At 39.9% G+C, this 27599-nt stretch overlaps 1 protein-coding gene across 1 annotated transcript; it reads right to left on the bottom strand.

Moving 5' to 3' along the window:
- Window positions 1-14669: 14669 nt before the first annotated feature.
- On the bottom strand, window positions 14670-26295 carry LOC109080045. The gene is made up of 4 exons (XM_019095149.2): window positions 25734-26295; window positions 25522-25555; window positions 23867-24011; window positions 14670-15628 (listed from the first exon to the last, which is right to left on the bottom strand). Exons 1-4 carry the CDS (start codon window positions 25982-25984, stop codon window positions 15273-15275), a joined length of 786 nt encoding a protein of 261 aa, XP_018950694.1. The 5' UTR covers window positions 25985-26295; the 3' UTR covers window positions 14670-15272.
- Between the last annotated feature and the right edge of the window lie 1304 nt (window positions 26296-27599).

Here is a 27599-nt window from a genome sequence, read left to right as displayed (position 1 = left end):
TAATGTGGGTAGAATCTCCACCTTTAATCATGCAGATCTGCAGATCGACTGTTTCCCGGGAGCGAAATTCCAACACGCGGGCAACTTGATGGAAAAGGCCACCATAGCGATGGAGCCTGAGTTGCTGATCTTTTCTCTGGGGATTAATAACCGAGCACAGAGATGTATTGGGCTCACCATTAAGGAGATACATAGAACATACAGAATGGCGAGAAGCCGATTGCCACACACAGATTTGTATTTCCCGTTGGTCAACTTTTCTAAAAATCTACCCTTGGATGAACAGGTCCATTTAGAAAAGATGAACAAATATATAAGGGACACATTGATTTCCATTGAAGAGCTTCCCAGGGAGGATTTTGAGGTGGAGGAGGATCGTATACACTGGACTGCTGGAACAGCAAAAGCAATGCTGAACCATTGGATGAACCGTTTAAACTTCTCGTGAACATCAGGCCGAGTGATGGCACTGAGAAATTAATAGTGAATTTAGCACCATCGCTCAGTCTCACAGATGATCAAACGGCAGTCTTATTGAAGGGACTGTCTTTCGTTCCTGCACCGAAAAATAAAAAAACACAAAGAGGTGAATTACTCAGAGGCCTTCAGAAATATCATAGAAGGCTTAAGTTGGAAGCCTTCTTTGAAAGAAAAAGAAAAAGAAAAGAAAAGAAACCGTTCACTGGTGGTTCAGATTGGACTCCCCCTCTCTCCAGTCTACCCCAACAGATCACGGAAATTGTGGAAGCTGATTTAAAAGCATTTAAACATTTACACTGGGAAAGAAATGAGATCCCCAATCTGACCACCAGTGAAGAAAGAGCACTGAGTTCATTAAAGAAAAACAAAAAGATAGTAGTAAAACCGGCCGATAAAGGCAACGCGGTTGTAATTATGAGCAGGAACGATTATATTTGGGAAGGCATGAGACAGCTAGAGAATACTGAACATTATCGCCCTCTAGTGGAGCCTATATATCCACATACCCAGATAGAAGTTAAAGAGATCCTAGAAGAGATGTATGAAAATAAAATTATCAACAGTAAACAGAAGGAATACCTGTTGGGTCCGGGAGTACCTAGAGCTAGAAGATTTTATTTACTCCCAAAAATACATAAAAATTCGAAAGGTTGGAGTATTCCAGATAAGATACCACCAGGGAGACCGATAGTATCCGATTGTAACAGCGAAACGTATAATATAGCAGAATTTATTGAATATCATCTAAATAGTATATCACAGAAACATAACAGTTATTTAAAGGATACCTATGACTTTATACAGAAGACCCAGGAACTCAGGATCCCTTCTGATTCACTGTTGTTCACGATCGACATAGACAGTCTCTATACAAACATAGAAACCAAAGCAGGCCTTGAAGCAGTACGGGGGTGCATGCGCAGATACCCAGACAGCAAACGACCGGATGAATATTTATTAAAGCTACTAGAAATCAACTTGACTAAAAACGATTTTGAATTCCACTCGAAATACTTCTTACAAATAAAAGGAACTGCGATGGGAAAACGCTTTGCACCCTCGTATGCTAATATTTTCATGGCTCATTGGGAAGAGACTGCTTTGGCTACGGCACCACTTAAACCGTTTTCGTATTTCAGATTTTTAGATGACATCTGGGGAGTGTGGACGTACTCGAAAGAGGATTTCATAAAATTTACTGAGCACTTGAATCAACATGAAAGATCTATTAAAATAAAATTTGAGTTGGACAGTGAAAGAGTCAATTTTTTAGATGTAGTGACTTATAAAGGACCTAAATTTCAACAGAGCAACCAACTAGACTATAAGGTCTACTTTAAGGAGACGGATACACATTGCCTATTACATAGGAGTAGTTTCCACCCGAGACACACTTTCAAAGGGATACTTAAATCACAATTGTTGAGATTCCACCGTATATGCTCACAGAAAGAAGAATTTTTAAAAGCGGTCAAAATTTTATTTAAAGCACTCAAACCACAGAGGCTATACGAGACCGTTTCTGAGAAATGTCTTAAGAGAATTCAAAGATTACATCGAGAAACCTGCACTGCCAGCTCAAAATACGGAAGAGAAAATTATACCTTTGGTCACCTTTTACTCATCTCAAAGCACACAACTAAATTGGGCTACTAAACAAAATTTTACTGAGTTTTTGAAAGAGACTTCTCATTTACAGAATCACAAACCAATTGCGGCCTATAAAAGAAATAAAAATCTATTGGATATTTTAGTACAAAGCAAAATACAAAGTCTTAATACCAATATGAATCCCAAAGCAGGATCGTGTAAATATTATGTGCACTTGAGATGGGTAAAGAATAGGACCAGTAAACAGATCTTTCAGGTTGATTCAAATACTTCAGTGGAAACCGCCAACTGTGTATATATGATCTTTTGCAATAAGTGCAAGAGACAATACGTGGGACAGACGAAGAATGAACTTAGAAAGAGAATTTATCAGCATACTCATAACATTATAAACAAAATAGAAAAACGTAGATTCATTGTAAGACACTTCATGTCCCACGGCCTTCCCTCTCTCAGAGCCACGGTGCTCCAAGCCAACTCTCTCTGGGATCTAAAAGATAGACTCAAGGCAGAGAGAAGTTGGATCAAAAAATTGGGTACATTATACCCAAGGGGCCTCAATGAGGTCTGAGAGAGGCAAGGCCTGACTAAATCTGAATTGCTCTCTCTTTATATATTTTTTATATTTCCTCTTCTTTCTATATTTTCTCTTTTACACTACATCTAAACCTAACGAAGCTAACTATACTACACCTAAACTTAACCAAGTTAACTATACTACACCTAAACTTAACCAAGTTAACTATACTACACCTAAACCTAACGAAGCTAACTATACTACACCTAAACCTAACGAAGCTAACTATACTACACCTAAACTTAACCAAGTTAACTATACTACACCTAAACTTAACCAAGTTAACTTTGCTACACCTAAACTTAACCAAGTTAACTTCACTACACCTAAACTTAACCAAGTTAACTTCACTACACCTAAACCTAACAAAGCTAACTATACTACACCTAAACTTAACCAAGTTAACCACACTACATCTAAACCTACTCATTCTACCCCTGATCGTTTGAAACCTATATATTCTAACCCTATCCATTACATCTATTGTATTATAAATAATGAATTTAAAAAGGATTTCTCTTTTCCGGGGGGTTGTTGTGGGCCTGGGCTGTGGGGCTCTGCTCGAGCGGTGTGAAAACAGGTGGCCATTAGGAGTATAAGAAGGACAGTGCATGTACCGATGTTGAACTATGTTTCAGCTTCTGGATCTCATTCGTTCCTAACACAGCCAGTACCTCGCCTATGGGCCTGTGGGATCTGTGGGGCGGAGTCCTGCGGCCCTGGCCCGCACATTCCCTCTTCACACTGAAGGGTATATTGTGATGGACAACTAAATTCTATTTTGTTACATAAAGTATATTATGAGATAAGTTCCAATGTAGTGTTGGTTTCTTGCTGTGTACAAACGGATATACATTTATATATCGGTTTTAGAGGAAATGTAGAGCAATTCAGATGAAGTAGAGTAAATAATACACAGTTGAATGGATAAATTTACTTCTGTTATTGATTAATATAATTGTGGAACTTAAATGTGAGCGGATGATTAAACACCGGACCTCTCGAAAACTACAGTGAATCACGGTTTATGATAAAATACTTCTTTCTCTCCATATATTCTTAAACACATGATTTTTATAAGAGGTACTTAATTCTAGGATTAAAATACAATTTCCTACTGTTATAGGATATAAATATACGTTTAAAAACAATTAATACTTGGAGCACATGAGTTTAAAAATCGTAGGGATCCAAAATGTGACAAATGATGAATTTAAAAGCAGATAAACATGATTAAGACACTCATATTAAGATAATTAAAGTTAAATGGGAAAAGGTGAGAGCAAAAAAGGTTGATTTCATGATAACGACCAAGGGCACTGTATTAAAAGACTAAAAAACGTTGATTACGATGGAGAATGAATAGAAGTTTTTTTTAAGAACATGATTTTGAAGTTTCATATTTTTAAAACACTTTTAAACCGTGTTTTTCCCATAGAAACGGCATTATCCGAGGCGCTGCGGGATGACGTCATCACAGCGACCTCGTTGATACTCAGTAGCGGGAGGGGCGCGTCTCTAATCATTCGCGTTGAATCAGTCCGAGTAGCAACACCTGCGCTCGTGTTTCCACAGTTACTAATTACCTAGCGACGCTATAGTGATACATTGCTGAAGAAGAAGAAGCTGTTTTTGCTTCGAAACGTCGCGAATTCACTAAGCGTCGTTCAGTTGTGAAATTCCTGGGAATTTTTTTTGAATTTTTTTTATTTTTTTATTATTTTTGACCGTGTACTCAGCTGATATGTACTCATACAGAGCACGTAGGGAACGAGGAGAAGTTCCACGTCGCCGTATCGATCTATATGAACACTCAGCTGATCACGAGAGAGAATCTGACAACAGAAATTTCACTACACACAACCATGGCACTTCTCACTTCCCAAGGCGGTTTGAGGACAGGGACCGCTCATTTAGAGAATTTAAAAATAATTCTCGCCGCTTGGGAAGGGAGGATGCCCCCCCAAAAGCCCGTTTACGGGCTACTTACTCACAAAGATGGAGCAGAACTGAAGGTAGAGGCAAAAGACGCCTCCCTACTATTTTTGACTTCATTCATACCGAACGTGACCATCAGTGAAACAGATTTTGACAAACAGAAAAACGAATCAGTACTTCAGAAATGCCGATTTTTGACTTTAGAAATACCGACTATGACTTCAGAGAAACAGATTATGACAACAGAGAAAGAAATGAGTTCACACATGAACCGATTACTCAGAATAAAAGGAAAAACAGAAAGGGTCACAATCGTAAATTCACACGTTGGTGCACACAGAAATACCGATTTTGACTTTAGAAAAACCGACCTCTGACTTCAGAGAAACAGATTATGACAACAGAGAAAAATCGTGACCTTTTGAGGTTTGATGAGGAACAAACAGCAAACACGGATGCTCGTGTGGATCCAAGAGTTTCTGTGAAGGTTCAAAACCTGGATTCAGAATCTACTTAATCCTGGAAGTTTTCGGATTGTTGAGAAATATACTGCATGTATTTATATATTTATTTACTAACAATAACATTAATGACAAGATGAATTAGTGTTTCTGAACAAATTGATTAAGTATTTGTAAAGTATGTTAGTTGTTGATGTTTACGTTTGTAATACTCTTTTATGATTGGCTTTGGAGACTAAAAGATGATATTGACATTTGATTAAGTGAGTGAGAGATGCACTGTATTGTGAGTCATTATATCTGTGTAATTGCCAAAAAAAGAACAAGAAACACATGACAAGAGAGCAAACATAAGATTTTAAAACATGGCAAGAAATAAAAACATCTTTCTTCTCTCTATATTCCATCCCAGCATAAACAACATTAGGTCGCCCACCTCTCTTGTACAAAACACACATTAAAAGTCCTGGGAAGTCCATAAAAAAAGTTTTAATTAATAAATTGAAAGAAGCTGTTGTGAGGAAATTTTTATATTTTTTCGTTTTTTTTCATTCTTCTTTTCTTCCCCTTTTGGGGGGTTTGGGAAAAAAATAGAGGGGCAGAAAAAACTAACGGGAGGGTTTCCCCCTACATTTTTTGTATGCAAAATGTGATATTTTTCGTGTTGGGGGTTTGTGTGTGTGTGGTGTTTGTGTGTATATATATATAAAAATATAATTATCAAATTAATATAGATTTTTTAAATTGTTGTGGAAGTAGGGGTTCTCACTCTAGAATAATAAAAAAATTAACAAAAAATGAGGTAAAAGGTTTGGGGTTCCCATTTCCCTCTCTCTTCCCCCCCCCTCCCTCTCTTCCCCCTCCCTCTTCCTGTTTTATAATCCCCCTTTTTTTCCCTTTTTCCTGCTGCTCAAAGCCAACCACCATAAAACCACTGCCCATTAAAACCCTTTAACGGCTATGGCTGGCCCACACAGGGGGGAAAACCGGGCCCAATCCCCACCCTGATCCGTTTCAGTTTTGCCCATTTCCCTCCTTATCATGCCCAAATCATTTTTTCATCACCCTTCACCAACACGGGTCATCACGAAAACCCTTTTAAAAGAGAGCCCTTAACCAAATCTCAGTTTTTTTTTCATGTTTCCCAAACGGGCAGTTTTTTTTTTAAACGGGCCTCATTTTTAGAGTTTTTTTTTAATTGCGCTGTGCAAAAAATTTTTTTGGGAACATTCAAGGATGGAATGGCGTCGAAAAAGACCAGCGGGACTGGTATGATTTTGGGCGTTCTTTAAATAAGTCACCCAGCTTTAACACATTTCGGCCGGGTCTTTTTAAAAAAAAAAGTCCACTTGGGGCTTTTTTCCTGTCCCTTTTTGGTCCAAAACCCCCCACCCCCGGGAAATCACATGCATATACCATATAAAAAATTTTTTATTTCCATTTTCGACTCCTAAAAACCCCTTTCTGTTCTCAATAGTGATGCCATCATTTTGGAAAAACCCTGTTTTGTTTTGTTAGGGGCTTTGTTTCCCGTAGGGGTGTCCTTGTTTCAGTTTGGGGTATTCACCGGTAATTGCCTTGGTGAGCTCTAAACTAATTAACTTTAAATTTTTGCTTTTGAAGTCTGGAAAAAAAACCCCCAAATAACTATCTGCTTATCCCTGCACTTGTCCAAACGAAAATTTCACTTTTGGGTTTGTCTCACAAAGCCATCGCGTATAATGCTTAATTGCACTTAATTTGTAAACATCCATTTAGCTAAACCCATTTACATTCAGACTGCACCCAAATGGCCATGCTGAACACCATCAGGCCATGCTTCCCCCCAAAAAAATGTGTTTTGGGCAACTTAAAAAAAACCTGGCCACCCTAAATACTTTTTAAAAGAAACTTTAAAGGTTTTTCCCAAAAAACCTTTATTCACAAAATTTCATCGTTTTTAAACCTTTTTTCGTTAAAAAACCCAAGGGTTTTTTCCCCCAAAGTTTCCCAAATTAATCCTCAAACAATTCTTACAAGGGAAAATTTCCCAAAATAAAACGGAAAAAAAAATTTTTGAGCGAAACCCCTTTTAAAACAAAAAAAAAAATTTTTTGGCGGTTTTTTTAAACTTTTTTCTTTTTCTTTTTTTTTTAAATTTCAGAAAGATTTTCAAAATTATTAATAATAAACATTTTTTGGGGAAAAAATTTTTACAAATAATTTTTTTCGAATTTTGTATATAAATTCTTTTTTTTTAAAGCTTAAAAGGGACTTCAAAAAAAAAATCTACTGACATCAAAATTTTTTGAATGGTATAGTGTACATATAACTAGTAGTGTTTCTATAACTGAGCCTGACACATCCAAATGGATCATTAAAACATATGATTATTTAAATGTATATATAAACTTGGCAGCAAAAAGTATTTTAAATTCAGGAAAAAACTTTAGTCATGTTTAAATGACCAATTGGAAGTGTCAAGGTCAATCAACATTTTGTTATGGCCCTTGCTTGGATTTAAGCCTCTGCTCCCAGTATCCAGCCATTTCGCAGACTACCATATTTAGACGTCTGGCACTGTCTGGCAGTGACAAGCACAGTAGTTGGACTGAACGGGTTCTGAATGAGACAGAGTAATTATAGTCTTCTGAGTGTTTAATGTTTCTCACATTTAATTCTTATTTGCTTAAAAGGCACTATGTTTTATGCTGAAGCATATTATTTCATGTGGGGGTTTTCCCTCTGATAATAGCTGCCGTAGTTCTTTATCACACTGTTGTGCTGCTGTGGTCTGGGCATAATTCTTTTCATACTGAACCTGTGACAGACTCTCATGGGGGGGGGGGGTTTTTTTCCCCCTAATTTTTATAAAAAAAACCCTAAGAACTAGTTTCATTTAAAAAGGAAACCTTTTTCAAAACTGGCCCTGTGGTGAGGACCGGGATTTTGGGGCTGAAATAGATAAAAACTGCAGTTCGTCCCTCTTTTTATTCATATCCACAATCAGGCTAAACGAACGTTACAGGAAGTCTATGGTGGCCCTGTGTGGACAAAATTCATTTGCACAGTACAAAATGTGGATAACCAGGGAGTGAGGAGAAGGCGGTATGGTGGCTTTTTATTTGATGGATGAATTTAAATATATGTTGCCAGACACTTGGTTTTGGTTTGTTCACTGGCTGCCCAAAACTGCTGATGATTCGCTTGTTACTCATACTGTCCATTTTGCTGTCCATGTTAAAACCGCTTGTTGTTTACCTCCATGTAAGCTTTTTGGCCCCCTCATCTTCACATCTGATACTAGTGGATAGTGTAGTGACATTTGTTTCAGGCTCCGGATTGAGCCAGCAAAAGGGAAAAACTTATTTTTAATGTCAAACACCAAGACTTCCCAGAAGTCACTTCTGACCTTGCTGAGAGAGTAACAGCAAGAGAACATTATGACATGTTTGAAGCCAGAGAATGGCTGCCTCTCCCAGATCACCTCATGCTGGCTGCATGGCGCCATCAATGGAGCATATGGAATGGTCAGCACACAGTCAAAACAGCCCGTTTATAAAAAAATACATCATTTCATTTTTTTTTCTTAAAATAATTGTAACACACAGAGAGCTCCAAAAGACTGAAACCACTAGTGAAATGCTTCTGTTTGTATAAACATTTTTTTCTTACAAATAGTCAGTATCACAGTTTTTCAGTAAAACATTGTTTGTTTGTTTGTTTGTTTTTACCTTTAGAAAATCATGCAGAATATTAAATGTTTTTTCATTTTATTTTTGCTTTTTTTTTTTAAAAAAAAGAAAAGAAAAATAAGCAAATTCTAAATAGAAATAATTTTTATAAATAAATTATAAGTATTTTTATTAAATTATTGTTTGATTATTATTTATTCTTTGTTATTTGCCTTAATACTTCACAGAAATAAAACCACCAGTGCTCCCCATCTCTCTCTCTCTACACACATTCACATACACACACACACACATGCTTTTTCTCTCTCTCTCATATAATATGGGGTTTTTACTCTTTGGAGTGAAATTACATTTCGGTTGAAGTTTCCATCGTAAAACGTCTATGTGGGAATTATTTCTATTTCTTTTGACATCGCACTTCTCCATGCTTTCTTTTTTGTCAACAGCTCTGTAAGAGAAAGGGAGTAATAAAACTTAAGAATTTTAACCAGCTCTTGAAACAGTCGTTTTACTTGCTCTCCAGGGATTTCCCTCAAGGCCTTGGGCCCCGTTGATCCCCCCCCCCCTGCCTGACCCAAACTTGTTCTTGAGCACTCAAGCATGATGGTCTGAACTTCATGAAGAGATGGTGATAGGTGGGGCTGTTCTGTGTGTGTGTGTGTGTGTGTGTGTGTGTGTAAGTATGTGTACATAGAAGCTTGTGCCTAAGCTAGAAAATAAGCGATCTCATTGTCATAATGATCTGTTCCTTTTATGGTCATGGACTAAACGTAAATTGTTAAGAAGGGACTTTTGAGTGAATGAACAAAGTATGCCTGATTATCATATGCTTCTGTGTGTGTGTGTGGTCTGTGATTTTAGTCTTGCACCTGCAGTGAGGTCGTGACATCAACCCCTGGGGTTTATTTAGATGAGTAGATGAGACACAGACACAGACACAGACTCATACAAAGAGTTACCTCCCATGTCTCCCAAAGTAATTATTATGGCTATACCCACCCTGGCACTAAACCTACCCAAGTAGTAACCCCAGCCGCTATACCAACCCCTGGCCCTAAACCTACCCAAGTAGACTCCTATGGCTATACTCCACCCTCAATCTTAAACCTACCCAAGTAGTAACCCTGTAGCCGCTATACCAACCCTGGCCCTAACCCTAACCCTAGTAATTCCTATGGCTATACCCACCCTGAATCTAAACCTACCCGTTAGCAACCACCCAGCGTTATACTCAACCCTGGCCCTAAACCTACCAGTTAGTAACTCCTATGGCTATACTAACTGGCTCTAAACCCACCATAGTAACCCCGTGGCTATACCCACCCCTGGCCTCTAAACTTAACCATTGGTAACCACTGTATGAACCGGGTAAACCCTAATCACTCTAACCCTACAACCCCAATACATTGGGGAGGCTTTTGGATCGGAGGTCGACTTCACTACACCTAAACTTAACCAAGTTAACTATACTACACCTAAACCCAGTTACCAAGTACAACTAAACTTAAATCCAAGCACTAACTACACCTAAACCTAACTAAAGCTAACTAATACTACACCTACTAAGCACCTGTTAAGTTAACCACACTACATCTAAAACCTACTCATTCTACCCCCTGATCGTTTGAAACCTATATATTCTAACCCTATCCATTACATCTATTGTATTATAAATAATGAATTTAAAAAGGATTTCTCTGGGGGTTTGTGGGCCTGGGCTGTGGGGCTCTCATGTACCGATGTTGAACTATGTTTCACATTAGGAGTATAAGAAGGACAGTGCATGTACCGATGTTGAACTATGTTTCAGCTTCTGGATCTCATTCGCTCCTAACACAGCCAGTACTCGCCTATGGGCCTGTGGGATTGTGGGGCGGAGTCCTGCGGCCCCTGGCCCCGCACATTCCTCTTCACACTGAAGGAGTATATTGTGATTGGACCAACTACATTCTATTTTGTTACATAAAAGTATATTTATGAGATAAGGTTCCAATGTAGGGTTGGTTTTCTTGCGGTGTAACAGAACGGATATACATTACTATATATCGCGGGTGAGAGGGAAGGTTAGATGCAATTTCTAGATGGAAGTAGAGTAAATACTCCACAGTTAGACTTGGATAATTTACTTCTGGTCTTGATTAATCATACTTGTGGCACTTAAATCTGAGAGGGAATGATTAAACACGGGAACTCTCGAAAACGACAGTGAATCACGGGTTAGGATACAATACTGTCTTTCTCTCCATATAGTCTTAAACACATGATTTCTTCTAAGAGGTACCTTAATTCCTAGGATTAAAAATAGCTAATTCCTACTGTTATAGGAATAAATATACGTTTTACGTCGCGATTTCACTAAGCGTCGTTTAATTGTGAAATTCCTGGGAATTTTTTTAGATTTTTGACCGTGTAATCAGCTGCAATGTACGCATACAGAGCACGTAGGGAACGAGGAGAAGTTCCACGTCGCCGTATCGATCTAAATGTACATCCAGCTGATCACGAGAGAGAATCAAACAACAGAAACTTCATTACACACAATCGTGCTGGCACTTCTCACTTCCCAAGGCGGTTTGAGGACAGGGACCGCTCATTTAGAGAATTTAAAAATAATTCTCGCCGCTTGGGAAGGGAGGATGCCCCCCCAAAAGCCCGTTTACGGGCTACTTACTCACAAAGATGGAGCAGAAATGAAGGTAGAGGCAAAAGACGCCTCCCTACTATTTTTGATTTCATTCACACCGAACGTGACATCAGAGAAACAGATTTTGACAACAGAAAAATGAATCAGTACTTCAGAAATGCCGATTTTGACTTTAGAAATACCGACTATGACTTCAGAGAAACAGATTATGAAAACAGAGAAAGAAATGAGTTCACACATGAACTGATTACTCAGAATAAAAGGAAAAACAGAAAGGGTCACAATCATAAATTCACACGGTGGGCACACAGAAATACCGATTTTGACTTTAAAAAAATCTACTCTGACTTCAGAGAAACAGATTATGACAACGGAGAAAATCGTGACCTTTTGAGGTTTGATGAGGAACACACAGCAAACACAGATGCTCGTGTGGATCCAACATGGAGAAAAAGAAATGAGTCCACACATGAACCTATTACTCAGAATAAAATGAAAAACAGAAAGGGTCACAATCGTAAATTCACACGGTGGGCACTTCCTCGAGGTCAAAAACCAACGGACGTTATAGATTTTGACGAGGAACCACCACCGAGGTACAGACAGAGAGAATATTATAACAGTAACTACTGTAGCGATAGATTTGCTGATCAAACCAGACATGATGATCTCACACAACGTGTGGAGGATCAGAGGAGATACGATGAACACGTAAGACAGGAAGACGAGTATGTAGAGACCGAGTGGCCTACAGCGCAAACAATAAGATAGAGAGATGTTTATTCAGACTCTGCTCGTGCTTCCATCTTAGATTCGAGAGCACCAACGGCGGTTGGTAACAAAAGAAACAAAGACATTAACTCCAATACAACATACAACAGAGACACATACAACTACAACACACACCACATAAACCGGGATAGAGGAAACCGCTTCACCCCTAGAAGAGGGAGACAGGGGGGGCGTCAAAGGTACTTTGAACAGTCCAGACACGGTGGAGACTCGGAGTACACACCACCATCTCCTAAGCTCAAATTGACGATGAAGCTGATGTATGAACTCACACGCACTGTACATCTCTTACAAAAAGTCACCACTAAAGTCACGAACAATATCCCACGTGGCTTTAAGAGGCTAACAGATTTCTTGATTAACACAGTGAAACCAGCAGCCCCAACAAGACGAACTGCAGAATTGTTAGAGGGTAATGCAAAAAATTGGATGTATAACACACAAGTGATTTTAGAGGAACATTACGAGAAAGAGATAGATTGAGCAATCATAGAACTGAAAGAGAGAACGGATCAGGACAATTGGAAATGGGCTTTCGAGGTGGCATGTAACTGGGCCAGAAAAAACTATAGAAATAGGATCACAGAGGAGGTATTTGAGAAAACTGAAGCACTATTTCTGGCACACATGACCGCTGAGAGAAATGGTGGGGAAAGGAGACACAGTGTTCGAGCTCCCGCGAGCACAGTCACTGACACACGTGTACAGGATCGGATTATAGAAGTAATACAGAGAGAAACAGTGAACGCACAGACCTCGCCCATTCTGTTGGAACAAAGATCTCCACAGACAAATGGGGCTAGAGGAGAGTGGTCGTTTGATGAACATGATTTCCCACCATTAGAAACCCCAGCCATAGTACCAACGCCTGTCAGGCCACAAGCACCCTTAGAACAAAGAACACCCCGCAGACTATACCAAAGATTGCTGCTGGAGGAAGAAGATGAGATCACTGAGCTACCCAGTGGTGAAATAAACACAGCAAAACAGGCTCAACCTCCTACAACGGTGGGAGCTAACGCCATCAAAGACGGAGAGATCACTGCGAGAGAGATTGTAAATGAAACAGTAGCACAGGAAAACACTGTAAGAGATAACAGAGTGACCACAGTAGCTCAAGTACATCAACCGCCGATGCCTGCACGACATTCCCTCACCAGATTGGAGTCTTCACCTGTCTTATTTTCAGAGGGATCTAATGAAGATTCACTCACTAGTATCGCTCCGCGTTCTGCTCTCACGAGGTTTTTAGAGGAGAACGCAGATGAAATAGGACAGATAGATGAGGCAGCCGGGTCAGAAAAAGAGAGAGAGACAGAATTTGACCGCGTGTTTGAACAAGCGCTTCCTGGGACACCAGAGACCCCAAGATCGATGGGCAGACCCAGTAAACATATTCATACCACTAGAAAGAACCAAGATTGGAGTCTAAACCTTAAAAGAAAATATGTCATCATTGGGGACTCTAATGTGGGCAGAATTTCCACCTTTAATCATGCAGATCTGCAGATCGACTGTTTCCCAGGAGCAAAATTTCAACACGCGGGCAACTTATTGGAAAAGGCCACCATAGCGATGGAGCCTGAGTTGCTGATCTTTTCTCTGGGGATTAATAACCGAGCACAGAGATGTATTGAGCTCACCATCAAGGAGATACATAGAACATACAGAATGGCGAGAAGCCGATTGCCACACACTGATTTGTATTTCCCGTTGGTCAACTTCTCTGAAAATCTACCCTTGGATGAACAGGTCCATTTAGAAAAGATGAACAAATATATAAGGGACACATTGGTTTCCATCGAAGAGCTTCCCAGGGAGGATTTTGAGGTGGAGGAGGATCGTATACACTGGACTGCTGGAACAGCAAAAGCAATGCTGAACCATTGGATGAACCGTTTAAACTTCTCGTGAACATCAGGCCGAGTGATGGCACTGAGAAATTAATAGTGAATTTAGCACCATCACTCAGTCTCACAGATAACCTTAGTTTTGAACCTTGGATGTTTCACTCCCCAACAGTGTACGGAATAGGGGTCAGTTTGAGTATTATAAGGGAACATGGTTACACTGTTTTGATAAAGGAACAAGTATCTTCTTTTAAAAAATTATTTGTTTTCCTGTTTATTTATGATTCAAGAATATCCTGTTTAATGATATACTGAAAATTAGTATACTAATGTGAGTACTAAGGCAATAAACACTTGTTTGCACCAAAATTTAAGCTGTTATGTCTTTAGCAAGCATTTAGCTAAACATAACCAGCCATCCTTTACACAAACCTTGTTACATAAGTACAATGCCCACAAAGATACTAAATGATTAGTAATCGTTTGTAAACATTTGCAAATGATGAATAGCTTCGACTTTAGATTGGGTACTGTGAAATCATGAACAAATAATTGATAGATTATTTGTTAGGATCTGTAAATAGAGGTCTACACAATGAACAAAAACCAACAAATGAAGATCATATAAACTGAAGGTTTACTGACATTTATAAGCATTTCAGTGTACATTAAATAATCATATGTCAATCATTAGGTAACTTAGTAACTTCATTAGTAAACATTAACAAGAACATTATCCCATATTTCTAGCTATGTGAATATATATGAACTAATGATCTGTTAAGCATTATATAATGTTTGTTAATGATTTATAAATGGAAGTTATTATAATATAATAATATAATAATATATTATACTGAAACATACAATAGCCACAACATATGAGTTGGATGAATCACACAAAACCTGCCAAAAAGATTTCTGGGACATATTTTAAACAAAAATGAAAATAAAATATAACAAATAGTATTTTGTATAAGGGGGATGTGCTAAATTCTCATGAACATAATACGACAATACATAAAATCATAATGGTCCTAAAAATAGGCTTCATTTTTGAATATAATCAGTTGCATCTTCACATTCTAATTCAAACTGTTTGCATTGCAACATCTTATGACCAATGAATGTGTATGACTTTTCCAGTTGTTTGCTATCAAAAAAAAAAGTAAATTTTCAAATTGGCTAACATTTCCAACTTTTCCATGACTGTGGGAACCCTGTGAATAATGTAAATAAATTCCATTAAAAAGCAAACCCTCCACAGTCAAAAGCATCAAAATCAGAGTCTCCCTCAAAGTCGAAGCTGTTAAAGTGTGGTGACTCTATGGCTTGGCTACAGGCGTGGTAAGAACTGCCTCCCCCCATCTCCGAGAAAGCCGTGGAGTGGGTGATTTCAGGAGCATGGATGGCCATGTTAGAGGAGGTGGGTGGACAGGAGTTTAGGTAGCCCAGCGCTGAGGATGCGGCTGCTCCACCCATCAGCAGACAGACCGCTCTCACAGCCCGGGCATCACTGCTGTTCCCGTGGCGCAGACAGTCTGCAGAGTGAAGGGGCGGAACAACGGTGGGGCTGCGGGGAGGCCGCTGGTTTATGCTGCCTAAAGTTCACAACAGAAACAGATGTAGATAAGTGAACATCATAAACACACTGACCTTGTAGGCAGAATCACAGAGGCTGTTCATTTTATGCTGAGTCTGTGTTTAAAAATATCAGAGAGCAGTGGTGGCACTTGAGTCTACTTTAATATTGTCATTAACAATGCTGTTCCCAACCCAGTTAAGATGCCACCTTTTCCAACTAAACTTCAAAAAAAAAAAAAAAAAAAGAACAAGGTCAGACATTGTTAATACAATATGTCAAACTCCTATTGGCAAATAGACAAGATTACAAACACTAACATGTTTTACAACTGACTGAAAACAAACAGCATGTTATGGCAAGAGCTAAAATGCATGAGTGTAACTGACTAAATGGCAGTGATGTTTATAAACTCAAAGTCTGTCAGTCATAATCATCACTGTTTTATTTTTGTTATTGGCTGCATTTGGTTGTGATGTTCCTAATCATTGTATACAGTATACAACAAAAGTAAGTCCTTCCCTGTGCAATTTTACTACTACACTGCTCAAAAAAAAATAAAGGAACACTTTGAAAACACATCAGATCTCAGTGGGGGAAAATATCATGCAGGATATCTATGCTAATATGGACTGGGTAATTTGTTAGGAATGAAAAGATGCCACATTGTTTAATGGAAATGAAAATGATCAACCTACAGAGGGCTGAATTCAAAGACACTCAAAATTAAAGTGAAAGGGTGCAGCAGGCTAGTCCATTAAGCTGAAATTTCATTGCAGCAACTCAAAATGGTACTCAGTAGTTTGTATGGCCCCCACGTGCTTGTATGCATAGCTGACAACGTCAGGGCACGCTCCTAATGAGACAAAGCATGGTGTCCTGGGGTATTCCCTCCCAGATCTGGACCAGGGCATCACTGAGCTCCTGGACAGTCTGAGGTGCAACCTGTCGGCGTCGGATGGAAAGAAACATAATGTCCCAGAGGTGTGCTATTGGATTTAATTCAGGTGAGCGTGGGGGCCATTCAGTGGTATCAATTCCTTCATCCTCCTGGAACTGACTGCATACTCTCGCCACATGAGGCTGGGCATTGCACCAGGAGGAACAAGGACCCAATGCACCAGCGTAGGGTCTGACAACGGATCCAAGGATTCCATCCCGATAGCTAATGGCAGTAAGTGTGCCATTGTCTAGCCTGTAGAGGTCTCTGTGTTCCTCCATGGATATGCCTTCCCAGACCATCACTGACCTACCACCAAACCGGTCATGTTGAACAATGTTACAGGCAGCATAACATTCAACACCGCTTTTCCAGACCCTTTTACATCTGTCACACGTGCTCAGGGTGAACCTGCTCTCATCTGTGAAAAGCACAGAGCGCCAGAGGCGGACATGCCAATTCTGGTGTTCAATGGCAAATGCCAATCAAGCTACACGGTGCCAGGCAGTGAGCACAGAGCCCACTAGAGGACGTCAGGCCCTCAGGCCCCCCTTTTGAAGTCTGTTTCTGATTGTTTTCTCAGAGGCATTCACACAGTGGCCTTCTGGAGGTCATTTTGTAGGGCTCTGGCAGTGCTCTCTGCCTGTTCCTCCTTGCACACAAAGGAGCAAAAACAGGTCCTGCTGATGGGTTAAGGACCTTCTACTGTCCTGTCCAGCTCTCCTAGAGCAACTGCTTGTCTCCTGGAATCTCCTACATGCTCTTGAGACTGTGCTGGGAGACACAGCAGACCTTCTGGCAATGGCACATATTGATGCACCATCCTGGAGGAGTTGGACTGCCTGTGCAACTTTGTAGGGTCCAGGTATCGCCTCATGCTACCAGTAGTGACACTGACCCTAGCCAAATGCAAAACTAGTAAAAAACAATCAGAAAAGATGAGTAGGGAAATAAAAAATGTCAGTGGCCTCCACCTGTAAAACCATTCCTGTTTTGGGGGTTTTCTAATGGTTGCCCATTTAGTGCACCTGTTGTTAATTTTATTAACACCAAAGCAGCTGAAATTAATTAACAACCCCCTCTGCTACGTTACTGACCAGATCAATATCCCAGAAGTTTAATTTACTTGATGTTATACTCTGATTAAAAAGTGTTCCTTTAATTAAGAAAAACATGTATATCAATAACTGTATTATTTCTACGGTGACAAGTACAGTTATGTCTTACAAGTAAGACTATATTGAAAATACAGGCCCTCAACGCAGCAAAACTGATTATGAAGCTTCACAATGATGGAGAAGGACATATGGAGATCAGTAACCAAGAAAAAAAAAAGGGTTGAAACACAGGAGAAATAGATTGAAGCCACACTCCCACTAATCAGAGTTAAAGAGCCAAAGCAAACTGCCAAAATCACACAAGAGTTTTGTAAGGGTGGTTTCCCTACAGTGGTTCAGGCTGCAGGATTGTCAAATGACTAAAGAAACATTATCACACCAAATCCCTGTCACCTGATTACTGATCACCAGCACCTGCACTCACCAATCAAGTCGCCTACATAACCACTCTCACCACAGACACACTCTTGCAGCTTAAATCTAGGTTAAAGACCTAACACTTTAACCTGGCTTACACATAACACACTAATACGCTTCTAATATCCAAATCCTTTAAAGGATTTTTAGGCTGCATCAATTAGCTAAACTGGGAACACTTCCCATAACACCCGATGTACTTGCTACATCGTTAGAAGAATGGCATCTACGTTAATATTAGTCTGTTTCTCTCTTATTCAGAGGTCACCGTAGCCACCAGATCCAGTCTGTATCCAGATCAGAGTGTCATTGCAGTCACCCGGATCCAGTACGTATCCAGCCCAGATGCTGGATCAGCACCTAGAAAGGACCTCTACAGCTCTGAAAGACAGTGGAGACTAGGACAACTAGATGAGCCACAGAGACAGATCCCCTGTAAAGACCTTGTCTCAGACGACCACTGGGACAAGACCACAGGAAACAGATTATTCTTCTGCACAATCTGACTTTGCTGCAGCCTGGAATTGAACTGCTGATTTCGTCTGGCCAGAGGAGAACTGGCCCCCCGACTGAGCATGGTTTCTCCAAAGGTTTTTCCTCCATTCTTTCACTGATGGAGTTTTGGTTCCTTGCCGCTGTCGCCTCTGGCTTGCTTAGTTGGGGACACTTCATTTACAACGATATTGTTGACTATTGCACAGATACTATTTTAAACTGAACTGAGAAGAATGACATCACTGAATTCAATGATGAACTGCCTTTAACTGTCATTTTGCATTATTGACACACTGTTTTCCTAATACATGTTGTTCAGTTGCTTTGACACAATCTTTTCTGTTTAAAACGCTATATAAATAAAGGTGACTTGACAGTTTGTGATAGTCTGGTCTACCGTTCACTACCCTGAACTGTTCCCAGACTCAGTGTGCAATTACCTGTGTATACCTACCTTTTGTACTCCCGGTGATTCTCTTATGTTGTGCTCCTTAGTTCCTGGCTCCTGATCTCTGACGATCCTGTCATTTCACTTACCTGTTGTTTCTGGCTCGATTTATGACACTTTGAAGTATATAAAAGGTTTTTTTTTTTTTTTTTTTTTTTTTATTACATGTGGATTTCAAGAGATCATGCTCTCAGCAAACAAGCTAACATGCAGTGCATTCTGTATCTTTCATTCCAGCTCAATATACCCTTAATCTATATATTTTAGCATGTCTTGTTGTCATGAATCAGACCTCTGTGGCTCTCTCCAATGGCCACCGGAGTATTAACTTTCACCCCAGACTCCATTTCCCATAACCCTTTACTGGACTGATTACCTGCACAGGTGTTGCTCATCACTGCCTTATTTAATCAGCGTTCACACTCACTGTGAAGTCTTGTCCTGCCCCGGCGGACATTTCTGAGTGTTTTCCCTGCCATTCTGCTTTTATTCCGTGTATGATCCAGTTTGACTTCTCTGATTCTCTGCCGCCTACCCTTGTGTTCTTGCCTTCTGGAACTCTGAATGTTTGCTGTTTGCCCTGACTCCTGCCCGGTATAGTTTCTGCCTCTGTCTTGCCTCTGACATTCCTGCCACTGTTAATTGACCATTGCCTGTTGTTGACCCGGATCCAGTTGCGGTCTATCAACTATCGTCCGAGGTCTCAGACCAACGTATTACCATCTCACCAACAGCAACTGCACCGCCTCACATCTCTCATGGAGGAACTGGGGATAACGTTGCAATCCATGCAACTGGTCGTGCCGTCACCGAGCCCACCAATGCCTGAGCCTCCACCAACTAATGCATCAGCAAGCCCACACACTGCTAACCCTCGACTTTCCTTACCAGAGAGGTTTGAAAGCACTCCACATAAGTGTAAAGGCTTCCTCTTACAATGTTCCCTGTTTATGGATCAACAACTGTTGTTATATCCCACAGACAACAGTCGCGTGGCTTTCATCTGTTCTCTGCTGACTGGAAGGGCGTTGGACTGGGCTACTGCGATCCCAAACGAATTCCTTCATCAGTTTTGAGAAGTATTTGGGCACTCAGCCTGTGGCAAAGAGGCTGGTGAACAGTTGCTCGCACTTCGTCAAGGCAGAGATACCACAGCGGATTACTCTCTCACCTTCCGCACGCTTGCAGCCCACGCTTGCAGCCCTAGACCAGCCTCCAAGGATACCACCACGGTGAGTTCTAACCCATATACTCTAGAAATACCAGTCTCTTTGACGATTACCGATGTTATGATTGAGATGAGGGCTTTAATAGACTCTGGGGTGGTGGGAAATTTTATTGATATCAGTTTTAGAAGGAGTTACACCACACTCACGATCACCAAGGTGCCAGACAAACAAGACTGAAAATCTCAAAAAATAAACTGTCTGCACACTTGAATCCTTAAAGCAAATTTAATCACCAAGTTTTCGGTCAAACGACCATCCTCAGGGCCATCTCCAATGATATCAGTTTTGCCAATGCTCATAACCTTCCTCTCCTTTCATGTGAATCCCGACTGGCAGTGGCATCGCTAGATGGACACCCCCTGGGCACAGGACTGATCAGATTCAGAACCCAAGAACTCACACTAAAGACTGGCTCCCTCCACACGGAACTCATAAGTCTCTTCACCATCGACTCACCACAGAACCCAGTTATCCTCGGAATACCCTGGCTGGAGAAACATAACCCCTGGATTTCCTGGACCACTAAACTCCATTTCTTCCTCACATTCAGAAGTCTTGACCATATCAGATCTCCCTGTCGAATACCAAGATCTCACAGAGGCATTCATCAAGTCTTAAGTCCTAAGACTTCTCAACCACATCTGGGCACTACGAATACCTGGTTACGCCATTCGGGCTTTCCAACAGTCCATTTGTCTTCCAAGCCTGCATCAATGATGTGTTCTGTGATATGCTCAATTGCTGGGTCATTGTCTACATTGACGACATACTCATCTACTCTGATTCCCTAGAAATGCACGTTCAACATGTTCGAGCAGTCCTGCAACATCTAATGGATCATCAGCTGTATGCAAAGATGGAGAAATGTGAGTTCCATCAGACACAAGTGTCCTTCCTGGGCTACATCATCAGCGCTGAGGGGGTCACCATGGACAATAACAAAGTTCAGTCTGTATTAAACTGGCTGCAACCAAAGACCGTAAAGGAATTGCAACGTTTTCTGGGGTTTGCCAATTTCTACAGACCCTTTATATGGAACTACAGCATCATAGCGGCTCCGCTTACTTCACTACTCAGGGGAGGGAGACAACGCCTAGACTGGTCACCATCAGCTCAGAACGCTTTCCAACAGCTCAAGGATCACTTTACCACAGCATCCATCCTTCATCATCCAGATCCCAATCTCAAATTCACAGTAGAGGTAGATGCATCCAACACTGGGATCGAAGCCATCTTGTCACAACGTTAGGGCAATCCTCCCAAGCTATTCCCCTGGGCCTATTATTCACGCAAACTGAACTCAGCCAAAGGAAGCTATGATGTGAGTGATCGAGAATTGCTGGCAATGAAGGCGACCTTTGAGGAATAGAGGCATTGGCTAGAGGGTATTAAAGTTCCTTTCCTTATACTCCCCGATCACCGGAACTTGGAGTATATTCGCTCGGCCAAACGACTTTACCCAAGACAAGCCTGATGGTCACTATTTTTTACACGCATCGACTTTAAAGTCTCCTACCGACCAGGGTCCAAGAACTGTAAAGCGCATGCATTATCCTGATTGCACAACTCGTCACCCACTCTGAGAAGCACAGACGAAACGGTTATCACGCCAACTCTGATTGTAGCACCAGTCAATGGGACATTATCACCGAAGCTCAGGTCAATAATCCACCACTGCCGAACTGACACAACGACCGAACTTATGTGCCAGCTGATCTTCGACAATGGGTGTTGCATCTGGTATACGATTCCCCCAGTTCAGGGCACCCCGGGATCACAGCTTCAATCCAGCTGGTGTCCGAGCGCTTCTGGTGGCCATCCCTACTGCTGGATGCCATCAAATTTGTTTAACAATGCCCAGTCTGTAACATTTCCCGGATCCTCTCACCAATGCCCCGCAGGTTTATTACAACCCCTTCCCGTTCCTCAATGCCCATGGTCTCATATAGCAATTGACTTTGTTACTGATCTCCCCAACTCCAGAAATCACACCACAATTCATACAGTCATCGACAGATTCTCCAAGGCCTGTCGACTCATCTCTTTACCCAAACTGCCTACTGCCTTCGAAACCCCCGAAGTCCTGTTGGAACAGGTCTTCCATTTCTATGGCCTTCCCAAAAATATAGTTTCTGACCGAGACCCACAATTCACCTCTCGAGTCTGGAAAGCTTTCTGCTAGCAACTCAACATCAACATCAGTCTCACCTCCGGCTACCATCCACAGTCCAATGGCCAAGCCAAAAAACTAAACCAATAAATAAACCCATACTTGTGCTCATACTGCCACCAGAATCAGAATGACTGAAGTAGGTTCCTGTTATGGACAGAGTATGCACAAAACTCTCTCCACAAGACATCAACTGGCCTCACCCCTTTCCAGTGTGTCCTCAGCTTCCAGCCCCCTCTATTTACCTGGTCAGGAAAGTCCTGCGAACCCCCTGCTGTCAACAACTGGTTAAGGAGAAGTGAGAACACATGGAATGCAGCCCAAGTCCACCTACAAAGAGCAGTGTGCCGAACCAGGGAACAAGCCAATCATCTGTAATAAACTTCATTTACTGCTTTTACATATAATAAATTATTTATAATGAACAGTTGTACATTTTATTGATGTGGCTGATAAGATCAGCATTATGAATAACATAAAGAACCTTAGAACTGTTTACTCAATAAAAGAGAAACACTTTATATTGGATGTTGATTAAAACTATTAAAATGCAATAGTAGTCACATGTACAGTACTTTTTATATAATTTCTTAACCTTGGTTAATTTGTTAATGTTTATTTCTGCATTTACAGATACATTTTTAACATGAAGAACTTGATATGTTAACATTAACAGATCCATTATGAACTATCATAAATATATATATATATATATATATATATATTATAACTTATATTTATACATATATATGTAACATATAACTATGTATGTGTGTGTGTAGCTTCTATGGAAAATATATGTATTTTAAATGAAATATAGGTTTTGATATGATACCTTTGTAGTCTTACGGCAACTGCCATTTTAAGAGAGACCTAAATACTGTACATAGCAGAAAGAAAAAGCAGGAAAAAAACATGCTTAAACATGCTTAACAGATTACAGCAGAGAGCGAGAGAGGGGGAGAGAGAGAGAGAGAGAGGCTTACCACAGAACAACTGCGCTGACATCACAGGAGACTGTTCTCCTTTCATCGGCAACATGTATAGAGTATTTATTCTGTTTGTGCAAGTGTGCTCTTATATAAAACAAAACCATGGACACTGATGATTTAATAAATACCATTATCATCAAGAAGTGGCTGCTTAACTTCATCTGTGCCTACAGCTGCTCTACTGCAGAAGCTGACCATGACAGGCCTTGAGTGAAATAACACATGAACTTATTTCAACTCATTAATATTGTTGTTGTTGTTGACAAAACTGTTTTTGAGGTTACAGTTAGGTAAACTGCCATTGACATGAATGGGAATGCTAACAGCTATTTCTTCTGATTGAATACCGCTGCACCCGAGGGAACATTTTTGTGAATGGTATTAACATAGCACCTCATCCAAAGCACCATAATAACATCCCTGAAGTGGTTCCCAAGACTGACCGCACCTCTATGTCTGAAGGAGTTTTCTCTGGAGTGGACTCGCGGGGATGAGGGGTCTTTGTCACTAGAGATGTCTGGAAGAGGTTCCCTGTCCGTGATGCATGGTGTGATGCTTTGCTGTCTCTTCAGGGCAAGTGGTGAAGTCACACCCTGAGCAGAAAGAGGATGGCATTGAAATGTGCTAATATACTGCATACTGAGTGCTCATGAAAACGGCTTTCTATTCCAAAGTGTTTGGTTTTGCCCTCGTGACAGATTGCAACACTTATTATTGATATAGGATCTGGTGAAGGCACTGCCACATGGCATATTACGTAACATTCATTGAGAATAATCCTGCTGTTTGGCCCCATATACAAGGCATTTGAACTGCATTCATGGGGAGTGAATACATGGATTTACACAGGATTTATACTTTAGCCTAGCTCCGCTCGCAAGCCTCTAATGACTGCGTGCGCACCTTCCTAAATGGATAAGGCTTTTATACTTGACGTGGTCGCCATTGAGATATGTTTTGAAATGACGGGGGGCTCAAAAGAAATCATCCTTCAAATCAGGAGGAATAACAGAGGGGTAGAAATTTTCCGGAATACTTTAAGATAAACAAGACAAGATAATAGATGCACTTGTGGTGGTAGAAAAACAAAGTTCTTCTTATTAAGATTGCTTTTAATAAAGATTTAAATGCAAAAGGCACGAGAGTTGACTGTTTCTGTCAGTGGTGAGTTTCAATTTAAAATGTTTGTGATAGCCTACTTTTAACGTAAGAAAAGTAGGCTTTATGCTGTGTTTAAATGTGTTGCAACTTGCTTGAGCACCTTAATATACAAGCCTAGAAGTCTAATGCATGAATAATGCGTTGTTTATATTTACTGAGTTTAAACTAATGTCTATGAAAGACTGTTACTGTACTGTGATAAAAGAGGATCACAATGCTGAAAAAGCTTTCTCAGTAACAACATTTGGATTTGAAATCAAAATAATGGATAAATGTTTTGTTTGTGGGCTAAACAGCCATGGATCAGTAGCGGACTGTGTGAAAGCGCAATGAGTTTGTGCTGTTTCTGCACCGCATACGTAACGCACATGGAACGCATATGCACTGCAGACGGAGTACGTGTGAAACAGGCGTAACATAAAACTCCTTAAAAAATCTAACTAAATGTTAACAGGACAAAACACCATGACAACAAAATTTTGGAATTTTGATATTTATATTTATTATATTTATACACCCTTACATTTATATGATCAAAAATACAGTGGAAATATGAAATATTATTACAATTCGAAATAGCTGTTTTCTATGTGAATATATTGTAGAATGTTGTAAAATTTTCAGCATCATTAATTCAGTCACATGATCCTTCAGAGATCATTATAATATGCTGACTTGCTGCTCAAGAAACATTTCTGATTATTATCAATGTTAAAAAACAGTGCTATCCAATATTTTTCGGGGACACTGTGAAACACTTTGATCAATTTAATGCAATTTTGCTGAATAAAAGTATTAATTGATATTGCATAAGTGGGGTCCAAAATAATAAGACCAAATATGAAAATGCTTCTATGTGCATTCTTTTTAAAAACTGTAAATTTCTAACTGTATCTATTAATCTTTCTGTATATTTGGTAGTAATGAAATGTATGAACTCACCTCTTTCACCTTCCTGAGTAACTTCAGCCATTGACTGTTGGAGACAAAAATTTTAACATTTTTAACATTCACTAACATTTGCTGAATTTCTCTAAACATTAATTAACACCCATCAGCTGGATATGGTAAAGTGCACACACAGTGTGTTGCCCACAAAGGATAATGGCTAATAAATAGCTAATGCACATGATTTGAGTTTGGCATGAACTCACATGCATTCATCTGGACTGTCTGACAGCAGGAGGAGGAACTTGTCTTGGGGCAGGATGAGGGCGAAGCAGCTGTCTCTGCGGCCTCCAGAGGGCAAACGGGGCAAGTCCAAGATTTCTTTACCCTCCACTATGGACTCACAGTTACTCTGCAGTGCCACCACCTGGTCCGGAGGTGAGTCTGCATCTCGGCACACCATCAGATTTCCTTCCACTGTCAACACCAGATACTTTTCCTTCCATTGCTTGAACATGAAGCCTCCAAAGAAAAAAAAGAGGCGAGATGTTTCTCCATTCTCAAAAAAAAAAAAAAAAAAAAAGTGTCTAAAAATTTGAAGAAAATTATATTCATTGCATTTTATCTTTTGAAAAAGTTAGTTCCAAACCTTCTAAAAATTCTATTTTCTTCCACTTCAGGCTGAAAGTATCAGGTTCATGGATATACTTAAAATACTGTAAGCATACATATTGTTTTTTGTTCTCTCTCTCTTGGTTCATGCATTTCTTGGGAATCAAACCCATGACCTTGGCATGTTCTTAATCCAGTTATGCTTAATAAACCGACAATGCATGTGGCCATGTAAATGCGTTAATCCGTTTTCCTTTATCAGAGTAAGTTCATAAATGGCTTAAGCATAAACTAATCACCGCTGCTTGATTTTTGCCCCTTATGCTGTTTTCACCCAGCATGTAAATGCATTAACCTGCTTTCTGTCAGTTTACTGAATTGTGCATGTGTGATATGTGACAGGAACATGTTCTTACTGCGGATTTAACACAGACAGATAGAGAAAACGTTTTGCAGTAAAGGAGGAGAAAATATAGTGCAAACTTAGACACTTTCTTGACCCAAAAAATTATAAAAATGTGCCCTCATCTCGTGCAGCAGAAGAAGAAGTGGTGAAAATTAAATGCTACATCTTAAGAGGATAATATATGAGCCGTAAGTTTCTCGCTGACATGTCGCAATGCTCTTCTTCACTGTCTAATGATTTATATAAATTGACAACCAACATAACAAATGAAATACTAAGAGTTAGATGTGCAAATTATTGTGTTGTGATGTCACTACTGGGAAATAAACTGATTTATTAATAAAGTCTTGTAAACGCAATTTACTTGCATTACCGGGTTATTGGTTTGCATGTAAACCGGGACAACAGGTTATTTCAGTAAGCTGATTTTTGTGAGTTATCAGTGTATTAGTGTGCATGTAAACTTGCTCACTGTTACTCTGTCGTACTAAAACTAAGTCGTTATGAAATTTTCATTGTCATCCCCATGCTCATCATCATCTGACCTAAATATGAGACATACAGAGGGTAAAGCAATGTGGACAGGTGGAGCTGAAACACTATATGCTGTGAAAGCAACAGATGAAGAGCACAAACAGATGACAGATGATTAAAACATCAGATGGACTAACGTTAAAGTATAATGATGGGTATCCATTTTTCGATGGATATGTTGTGTAAATCACTGCAATTGAATAAATGTGCAATTTTATAAACATGTCTGCTAGCAGAGATGTCATCCTTTTGTTTGATTGAAATATATATGTGTGTGTATATATAATATATATATATATATATATATATATATTAGGTTATTCTACACTGTCTTTTACAAAAGCTGTGAAATGTCAAAGCTAGTGATTTTATGATAAATGTAACATTGCATTCTGGACTGAATGTCGGCAGTATGAAACATAATGTCACACTCTTTTAATCTCCATTCAGCGTGTCATGTTTTTCTACAAGAACACATCTCCACTTTTACATCAGATAAGCTATTCAAATACCTTTAAAAAGTAGAAAGTTGTAAAAAAGTATGCAAAGTATACCAAGAGTAAAGCCAAATAAGTTCAAT

The sequence above is a fragment of the Cyprinus carpio genome, chromosome B22 (assembly GCF_018340385.1).
Source record: "Cyprinus carpio isolate SPL01 chromosome B22, ASM1834038v1, whole genome shotgun sequence".
Classification (NCBI taxonomy): Eukaryota; Metazoa; Chordata; class Actinopteri; order Cypriniformes; family Cyprinidae; genus Cyprinus; species Cyprinus carpio.
This window is presented reverse-complemented; position numbering and strand designations above follow the sequence as displayed.

Coding starts and splice junctions, on each gene's coding strand:
- LOC109080045 (XM_019095149.2), bottom strand. CDS start 25,984: ATGTTCAAGCAATGGAAGGAAAAGTATCTGGTGTTGACAGTGGAAGGA. Junction 25,556..25,733: donor GACAGTCCAGATGAATGCAT/GTGAGTTCATGC, acceptor TGTCTCCAACAG/TCAATGGCTGAAGTTACTCA. Junction 24,012..25,521: donor TACTCAGGAAGGTGAAAGAG/GTGAGTTCATAC, acceptor CTTTCTGCTCAG/GGTGTGACTTCACCACTTGC.